The sequence below is a fragment of the Perognathus longimembris genome, chromosome 17 (genome assembly GCF_023159225.1).
Source record: "Perognathus longimembris pacificus isolate PPM17 chromosome 17, ASM2315922v1, whole genome shotgun sequence".
Classification (NCBI taxonomy): domain Eukaryota; kingdom Metazoa; phylum Chordata; class Mammalia; order Rodentia; family Heteromyidae; genus Perognathus; species Perognathus longimembris.
Genome location: NC_063177.1, coordinates 36,530,998 through 36,540,690, shown reverse-complemented (window position 1 = coordinate 36,540,690; position 9,693 = coordinate 36,530,998). Strand labels below are relative to the sequence as shown.

Genomic DNA, 9,693 nt, shown 5'->3' with positions numbered 1-9,693 from the left:
TCTAAGACATCAGATAATATTATTCTAGGATATTATTTCAATACATATTTCTACAAGTTAGGAACTTCTTAAAAGTAAATGTTGGGCTGGGAATATGGCCTAGTGAGAGAGTGCTTGCCTCATATACATGAAGCCCTGGGTTCGATTCCTCAGCACCACATATATAGAAAGAGCCAGAATTGGCGCTGTGGCTCAAGAGGTAGAGTGCTAGCCTTGGGCAAAAAGAAGCCAGAGACAGTGCTCAGGCCCTGAGGTCAAGCCCCAGGACTAGTTAAAAAAAAAAAAAAGTAGGGGCTGGGGATATAGCCTAGTGGCAAGAGTGCCTGCCTCGGATACACGAGGCCCTAGGTTCGATTCCCCAGCACCAGATATACAGAAAACGGCCAGAAGCGGCGCTGTGGCTCAAGTGGCAGAGTGCTAGCCTTGAGCGGGAAGAAGCCAGGGACAGTGCTCAGGCCCTGAGTTCAAGGCCCAGGACTGGCCAAAAAAAAAAAAAAGTAAATATTACCCCAACACTGTTATCAAGACTAAAAGAATTGTCATCCAATGGACAGTTATGCATATTTTTAATTATCTCTGAATATTCACTTTTTTTTTCTGATCTTGGGGCTCTACCACTTGAGCCATAGCACGTTAAAAGCCATAGCTTTTTCTGTGATTTATTGGAGATGAGTCTCAGATTTTCATGCCTGGGATGGCTTGGAACTGTGATCCTCAATCTTCAGAGCTCAGCCTCCTGAGTAGCTAGGATTACAGGCGTAAGCCCCTGGTGCCTAGCTAATACTGGGGATTCTGTTTGGCCATATGAGCCCTTAATGAACATAAATGCTCACAGTAGCTTAGGCAACCATTCCCCCCCTTTTTTTTTTCTTTCCTTTTCCAACATTCCTCGGGAATTACTCCCAGGCTTGCCTCCCTCCTGTTGTACCTCTTCTATATGCCTGTACTTACTTCTCTTATTTCTTCACTCAGTTCCTGATGCCCACCATAGAGCAAGGCCCAGCCAGGCCTTGGGGAACTCCAGGAGGGTAGAGCATCTGATGGAAAGCCAGCCAGCATGACAGGCAGTCTGAGAAGCGGCGATAGAGGGATGACAGAAGTAGATGCCTCTCCCGTGGGTACCTGCCTTTGGAGAAAGACTGCACACTGGAGGCTGCAGCGTGCTCAGGAGGCTGTGACCTGAAGATCTCGGTTCCAAGCCAATTAAGGCAGACAAGTCTGAGAGAGTCTTACCTTCAATTAACCAGCAAAAAGCCAGAAGTAGAGAGTGGTATGGCTTAAATTGTAGAGCACCAATTTTGAGAGGAAAAAGCCAAGGAAGAGCATGCAGCCCTGAGTTTAAGCCCCAGTTAAAGACTTTCCCATCTATTTTTTTGACACAGGATCTCAGTAACTTTGTCTGGGCTGGCTTTGAACTTGAGATCTTTCTCAGGAGTGGCTGGAATTACACATAGGTGCCCCCATGCTGAGATATAAAGCACATTTTAAAAAAGCGTTAGCAAGGATTTGTTTTAGGGTAACAGGATCAAAGTAAGAAGACAGAGTGAATGAGTGAGCGAGAGAGAGAGAGAGAGAGAGAGAGAAGAGCCATTTCCTGTTCCCAATACAGGAAATAGGAGTGAAAGACTCCTAAAGCACATTTTTTAATTGCATGAAGGCAATTGCTATTTCTCTTCTACAGGTGAGGAAACTAAAGTTTCCAGGGATGAAGTAACTTGCCCTGAAGTCAGAAGGTTCTGGTAAAGTGATGAGTCTGGAATGTGGACAGACTCTCATGAGCTCAGAAGTAGGATTTATTCACTATGAGGGCAAATTCCCAGGGAGCTTACGCTAGGAGGAGGTGCAACCCGTCTGGAATGGAGCAGAGCCTGACTTAGGGAGTTCTGGAGCAAGAAATGGCTTCCTTGTTGAACTCCTCAATGTATATGGACCTGTCATTACCAGTATGGACTCAGGACTACACTGCCTGAGTTTCAGTCCTGGCCCTGCCAACTGGTAGCACTGTGACTTAGGTAATTGGTAGCAGTACGACTTTTCTCGTTCTTCCTTAGTGTTCTCATTTGTAACTTGGATATTAATAGGAATGTAAAATGGCCCAGCTAGCCATTTGACAGCTTTAAAAGTGTTCATTAAAATGGGGCATGAGGGCTGGGAATATGGCCTAGTGGCAAGAGTGCTTGCCTCGTATACATGAAGCCCTGGGTTCGATTCCTCAGCACCACATATACACAAAAAGGCCAGAAGTGGCGCTGTGGCTCAAGTGGCAGAGTGCTAGCTAGCCTTGAGCAAAAAGAAGCCAGGGATAGTGCTCAAGCCTGAGTCCAAGGCACAGGACTCGCAAAAAAAATAAATAAATAAATAAAAAATAAAATGGGGCAAGAGGGGCTGGGGATATGGCCTAGTGGTAAGAGAGCTTGCCTCATATACATGGAGCCCTGGGTTCAATTCCCCAGCACCACATATATAGAAAACGACCAGAAGTGGTGCTGTGACTCAAGTGGCAGAGTGCTAGCCTTGAGCAAAAAGAAGCCAGGGACAGTGCTCAGGCCCTGAGTTCAAAGCCCAGGACTGGCAAAAATAAATAAATTAATTAATTAAATGGGGCATGGTACATACCTGTAATCACAGTACTTGAGGCTGAGGAAGGAGGATGGAGAGTCTGAGGCCAGCCTAGGCTACAGAGTGAGACTGCCTCCAAACAAACATACATATGTACATAACAAAACAATATTTAATAAAGAAAAGAAGAATAAAAGTGCTACAGGTTATTGTGGGGCAGTCAGTTGTGAAAGCACAGGCCCTGGGTTCCAAGCTACTGGGGAGGCCTGGGTACAACAATTACAAGTTTAAGCATGGCCAGGTCAAAGTTTACGAGACCTTATCTCAAAAAGAAAATCTGAGCTGGGCGCCAGTGGCTCAGGACTGTCATCCTAACTATTCAGGAGGCTTGGATCAGAGAATCGTAGTTTGAAGGCAGCCTGGGCAAGAAAGTCCATGAGACTCTCATTTATGATTAGCCCTAAAAAAGCCAGAAGTGGAGCCGTGGTTCAAGTGGTAGAGTGCTAGCCTTGAGCAAAAAAGCTCAAGGACAACACCCAAGCCTGGAAAGAAAGAGAGAGAGAAAGAGAAAGAAGGAAAGAAAGGAGAGAGAGGGGGGGAAGGAAGGAAGGAAAAAGGAAGAAAGAAGCTAGGTGCCCGTGGCTAACACCTGTAATCCTAGCTACTCAGGAGGCTGAGATCTGGGGACTGTGGTTCAAAGCCAACCCAGGCAGGAAATGTTATGAGATTCTTACCTCCAATTAAGCGTCAGAAGACCAGAAGTTGTGCTGTGATTGGGCATAAAAGAGCTCAGGGACAGTGCCTAGGTCCTAAGTTCAAGCCCCACAACTGAAAGAGAGAGAGAGAAGGAAAGAAGGAAGGAAGGAGAGAAAGAAAGAAAGAAAGAGAGAGAGAAAAATGAACAAATGTGTTGGGGATATGCCTAGCACATGCCAAGCTCTGAGTTCCAAACGCGAACTTAAAAAAAAAAACAAAAAACCTGAGTTATTTCAGGCATGGATATCTGGAGCAGTTCCCTGCAGGGCATTCTAAGGGAAACCTACTCAGGTCCCTTGCTCTCAAATACTTGATTTTTCTTTCTGTCCTGGGTGAGAACTGGACGGGCAAGGAGGAGGGAAGGGCTGGCTTCCAGGCTCCCCAAGGGCCCAGCATCGATAGATCCCTCACTCCCGAGGTGTCAGATGGGACCCAGCATGTAGCCTTGTCCTTGGAGGAGCTCTCCAAGAAGGCAGCTGCCCCCCTCATCTCCAGGCCGCCGCCGGGGTCGAGTGTCCTCTGCCGTAGACAATGGGAACTGCAGCAGCTGGGCTAGCCGGCATCAATAATGGTGACCGCTCACATTTTATTTCAGCCCTGCTGAAGGCATTGTGAGGAAGCCACAGCTGTCTATTTTGGAAGACGGGGGCATCAAGATCCAGAGTGTCAAGGTGACCTTCTCAGGGTCGCCCAGCTGCACCTCACGCCCTTCCGGGCCCTCAGAAAAAGTAGCTTGATGAGCGCCCCCTCCCCCGTCACTTCAGCTAGAAGATGCTCCCACTAACCATTGCTGTTAGTAGTGGCTTCTAGGGTCACTGATGAAAGAAAGGAAAGAAGGGAAAATGGAGTCAGGGGTTTCGTCCTTCAAGGAAGGGCTCTCAGTCACACCCATCCCTCATTAAAACCCGAAACACAGATTTTTGCTGGCAGCTTTTGGAGTGGGAGAAGGAAGGAAGCCTGTGATCTGTATTGTTATGTAATTGTCACTCATTTATTCGTACAGGTGATTTTCTTGGCTATTCTCTCCTTGTGGCAACACTTTACTGAGTACAGCTAAGTGCAGGAATTAAAATATGAATGAGAGGAGTTCCAGGAGATATAAAAGGCGTTTCCCAGTGCATGGGCTGCCATGAGCCCAAAGCCCCCTCCCCAGGCATCTCAGCCTCAGAGGCTGAAGAAGAGCTAGAGTGAAGCAAACAGCCCTCTGACCCCCAAGAAAAAGAAGGCTGGCACAGCTTCCCCTCTACACTCACCAGCCATGAAGATGATCTTTCCAGAACTTTCTTTCTCCTGCCCTCCCTCCACTCTTTGAAGGGGGTCTTGGTGCAATCAGGAATCCTGTAAACAAGACCCAGCTCTGCTTGATGTCTGCCCTAGTTGCTCTCTTCTCCAGAAGACACTGAGTGAGCGTTTGACTGAATAGAACACCACAACCCCTAGTTTCCCAAAGTTCCACTTTGGGGCTTTGCCTTGGATCTCTGCGAGAGGAAGGTGGAGGAGGCAGACTTCTCCAATCTTTTGCCTTCCAGATGCTATTTGATGTCCATTTAGGAAAACAATGACCCTATTGTCTCTACTGGGAGGGTGAGGATGCACTAGGCAGCATTTGTCCCATTTGTTACAGAAACTCTCTCTTCCCCATGCCTATAATCCCAACTGAGGCAGGTTCCAGAATTCCTGTCCAGCGTGGGCTATGGAATAAGATTCTGTCTCAAAAAAAAAAAGGAAGGAGCAAAGAAATATTCTTTTGCCCTGGCCCCAGGAGCAGATAATTCCATTCCCCTCCCGGTGCTCCAACATCCTTTCACTCCTTACTCCAAGCCATTCATCTCTTATATCTGTGCCACAATCTGATTTTTATTACCATATATTAATTGTACAAAAGGGGTTCGTTGGGATATTTCCATACAAGCATATAATGAACTTTGATCAGATTCTCTCTCTCTCACACACATACAATTATTCTTTCTTATCCCCTCTAGCAACCTGATTTTTAGGGAGAGTAACATCACAGGGATCTCTCATTCATTCATTCATTCATTCTCAACTACTTTATGTCTGGGCACAGTCTAGGCAGTTAGAGATATAGCTGTGATCAAGACAAAGTATTCTGCTTGCTCAGGAGCTCTTATGAACAGCAAGGGCATCCATTCAATCCCAGATTAAGGACACAAATAAATGGGTTACTATACAGAAACTAAAAAAGAGTTAAGTGATAGGGTGTACCTCATGAGGGGTGTGTGTGCTTTATTATTATTATTATCAGTGTTTAGTGGGAATTTGCATTTCCTTGTGAAGAGGGTTTGTGTAAGACACACACATACAGAGGTTTCTAATTTTGTTGAGTTACAGGGTATTTAGATATTGAATTAGAGGAATGGAAAAAGGTATTGAGGCAGGTGGCTAATAGGTGTAATCCTAGCTGCTCAGGAGGCTGAGATATGGCAGTTTTCCAAGTCAGCCCGGGGAGGGAAAGTCCAGTCCCTGAGACTCCAATTAACCACCCAAAAGCCCAAAGAGGAGCCGTGGCTCAAATAAATGGTAGGGCACTTAGCCTCGAGGAAGAAAACCTCGGGGACAAAGCCCAGGCCACGGGTTCAAGCCCCCGGACAACTCCCCCGCCGCCCCCCCCCCCCCCAGCCCCGTGCTAATCGTGCTCCGCAGGTGGAATCCGACTCCAGTCCCCATTCGCTTCCCTCCACCGTGCATCTTGTACCGAGCTGCTAACTACTCATCCCACACACTGTGTGTCTGGAGCCCACAGCGTTCCAGGTCCTGTTTCAGAGGCCCGGGGTCAGGGGCTGGATACTCAGCCCGCAGGAGTCCCAGCTGCGCAGAGTTGGTCCGCCGCCATCTCCCCACCTTCCCCCTCCGAGCCGTTTGAGTTTTGGAGATTCATCCGCAGCGGGTTCTCGAAGCTACAGTAGCCCCTAGCAGGGCCGACGGAACGTTCCCATTTTGCAGACACGGAAAATGTGACTGCTAAAGGGGAGGGGGGGGGGGGGGAGAAAGAAAAAGCACCGAGTGGCTCTGCGCCGACGAAGCGCCAGGACGCCGCCGAGCCACGTGCGGCGGAGCCCCGGGTCCCCCGCGCTGCCACCCGCGCACGCTCCCTCCTCCCCGCCCGCCCAGCCGCGCCGGGTCCACGTGTGTGTGTCTGTGTGCGGAATGGGGATGGGGGGCGGTGCCGCCGGAGGGGCGGGGTCTCGTGACGTCACGGGCGGTGCCGCCCAATCCGCGGCGGGCTCGCGGCCGCCGCTCTGGTATTGGGGCAGCGAGGGGGCAGTTCTCTATAACGCGGTCTCCGGGAGCCAGCGGGGAAGAAAGAAGCCGTGAGGGCGGAAGGCGCCCTCCCCGCCGCCTGGGCCCCGGGTACCGGGTGCCGGGCCCGGGTCCTTCCCGCCTCCCGTGATCGCCGGCCGCTTTGTTTTCCAAGCCTCAACGTTCCGGGTGATTTGAGAAGGGCTCCCGCCAGGGCTGCTTCACCAACGCGGCGGCGGGAAGAGCCGGTGACCGCACCGGGATTCCCAAGGACCCAGGAGTCCGGCCGCCCGGTGGGCCGCGTGAAGAGATCGCGGACGGAGCCGGAACGCCGCGGCCCCTCGGGGCCGGGCCGGGGGCGCCCGTGAGCCGAGACCTCCCCGTCGAGGGGGGGCGATGTTCCCTACCCCGGGGGCTCTTCGGGCAGCCCGCCGCCGGGACCAGGGCTCCCTCAGTGGGGACCCTTCCAGGCTGCTCCATGGAGACTCTGTGCCCCCCGCCCCGCCTGGCAGTGCCGGCGTCCCCGCGAGGGTCGCCCTGCTCCCCAACGGCCCGGAAGCCGCGTCGGGGGACCCAGGAGTTCTCTCCGCTGTGCCTGCGCGCCCTCGCCTTCTGCGCTCTCGCCAAACCGCGGGCGTCCGCCCTGGGCCCGGATCCTGGGGAGCCGGAGCCACGGGCCCCGGTGGAGCCGGGCCCTCGCGCCTCCCCGTGTACCGGCAGCTGGGCCCCGGATGCCCCGAACCACCTCGGGGAACAGACCGGGCGGACCGGCGATCCCGACTCCCCGGCGGGCGAGGATGCGGACGTTGCGGTGTGCTGGAGCGGCGGGGAGAAGGAAGAGGGCGGAGGCAGTTTCCCGCACTTCGGCTCTCGCTCCTGCGCACCTCTCGGCCACTGCCCGGAGCCCCGGAGCCCTCGGGAGTCTTCGACCAGCTCCGCCTCGTCTCCGCCTAGACCAGCTCCGGGGCTCGAGCCCCAGCCCGATCCAGCCGCCAGCCCGACTCGGGAGCCCAGTTCCCAGCCTCCGCCGCCACCTGCGGGCCTTTCCACCGAGCCCGCGGCTCCCGAGGAGGCTCCTGAGCCGTCCCCGCCGGGCCAGGAGGCCGAAGGCGATGGGAGCCTTCCTCCCGCGGCCCCGGAGGCCGAAGCCGTTAGCCCCTCGACGGCCAGCACAGCTCCGGCCGCGCCCGGCGATCAGCGCCAGGAACATTTCGATCGTCTCATCCGCCGGTCGAAACTTTGGTGTTACGCGAAGGGCTTCGCCCTGGACACGCCGTGTTTGCGCCGGGGGTCTGAGCGGCCGCCGGCGAAAGGGCCAGCCCGGGGAGCAGCCAAGAAGCGCCGGCGGCCGGCGCCGCCCCAACGCAGCTCGCAGCCCCGCCGCCCGGCACCCACGCTCCCCACCACGAGCACCTTCAGCCTCCTCGACTGCTTCCCCTGTCCCCCGGCCCTGGTGGTGGGGGAAGACGGAGACTTGGGGCCTGCCTCCTCGCTTCGCCTCCAGGGAGACGCCAAGCCACCGCCTGCCCACCCATTGTGGAGGTGGCAGGTCGGGGGGCCCGCCGTTCCCGAGCCCCCCGTCCTCAACTCCTGGAGGGTCAATCTGGAAGAACCCTGAGCGTTGGGACATCATCTGGCAACGGGGAAAGTTGGGGCCACGGCCAAACTCCGGGCTCGGAGGAGAGCTCTTTGACTCTCACGTTTGTTTCTACTTTTTTAGGCTCTGGGTGACAGAGGGACCTCAAATGACAGTGATCATCAAACATCTAAAAGGTTGGGGTGAAGTTCCCTCCAGTTCGTCTTTGCAGAGGAGCCAAGGGCCGGGAGTCTGGAGTAGGCTCAAGTGAAGAGGACTGGATGACACCGATCCCAATCCCTCCTCCATCTCGGCTCTCTGGGGGCAGGGCCTTCACCCTAGGGGAGCTAGGAGGCCACCGCTCAAAAGACCCAAAAAAGGGAGAGAAGGACCTTGATGATGGACAAACCGGTTGTTTCTGTGTCAGAAGGCTGGCCTGGGGGTGTGGGGGCTGTGGTGGGGGTGGGAAGGTGATTGGCAGCTCCCTGGGGGCATCCCCCACCCCCAGCGGCCCAGACCTTTAACCCTTCACTCCCCTTAGCCTTTCCCAGCACTCTTAGCACCGATGGAGTCACGAGGGAGAGAAAGAGGCGGGTCACCTCTTTCCTGTTCCGTTTAGGGCTGCCCTTCCCCCTCCCGCCCCCCAGTTCAGGTGACCCCCTTAATCGGTGAGAGGTTCTGTCTCAGCCACCAAAACTCCCTTTTGTTCATTTGTGGAGTTTACTTTTCAGTTTTCCGTTTGCTTTCGGTTCATAAGGTCTGATGGATGAAAAAGACCCCCTCCATCTTAGTTAAAACAGCCCCTTCCCCAGTTTACTCTCTTAGGAAGAGCTGGGTGGAGGTTTCCTCTCTCCCCACCCACACTTTGCTTGGGGAAGGGGCCTGAGAATTGTCCCAGGGAAAGTAATGGAAGGTGGAAGAAATCAATAAAATCAGACCAAACAAGTCGCCTTTCGAGGTCCTCTTCACCGATTTCTGGATGGGAGGGGGTTGGAGGTCGAGTACCAAACTTGAATCTATTCTTTGGACCCCCCAGACTCAGCCCCTGTAAAGAGTGGTGACAAAACGGAGTTGCAAAGGGTAAATAATCGGGGCCTTCTGGGCCTGGGAGGGGCAAAGTGGGGACTTCGGCTGGAGCTGCCTTGGGCTTCCTCCTCAGCCTGAGGCATTCTGGAGTTGTCAGGGAGCTGATGGATCCGAAAGGGGCTGGGCCTGGGGATTAGGTTTAGGGTCAGAGGTTCTGTTTTCTCGGTGGGAGAGTTAGGCCTGGGCCACACCCTGGCCAGGAAGGGCTCCCTGAGTCAGCGGGGAGTGACTGCCCAAGGTGAGGTCCTGAGCCGCCAGGTGCTCGGGAGATGGGGGGGGGGGGCAGCTGGGCTGGCTCTCCCCTCTGCCTACCCTATGCTAGGGGCTAGTGGACCCCTCCTTCCCTACCATCGGGTGAGGGAGGAACGATTTCCCACGTGGGGCCCTGGCAGAAGGACTTGTCTCCTTTTCTGTGAAAATGCTTTGTAAAAAGTTACTGTTTGCATAGAGCAGAT

General features: G+C 53.9%; 1 protein-coding gene across 1 annotated transcript; it reads left to right on the top strand.

Moving 5' to 3' along the window:
- The first annotated feature begins 6,643 nt into the window (after nucleotides 1-6,643).
- Nucleotides 6,644-9,471, top strand: LOC125365572 (elongin BC and polycomb repressive complex 2 associated protein). Its single transcript, XM_048365740.1, has one exon. It carries the CDS (start codon nucleotides 7,055-7,057, stop codon nucleotides 8,192-8,194), a length of 1,140 nt encoding a protein of 379 aa, XP_048221697.1. The 5' UTR covers nucleotides 6,644-7,054; the 3' UTR covers nucleotides 8,195-9,471.
- The last annotated feature ends 222 nt before the right edge of the window (nucleotides 9,472-9,693 follow it).

Excerpts from the sequence above, each read along its gene's own strand:
- LOC125365572 (XM_048365740.1), top strand. The coding sequence starts at position 7,055 with ATGGAGACTCTGTGCCCCCCGCCCCGCCTGGCAGTGCCGGCGTCCCCG.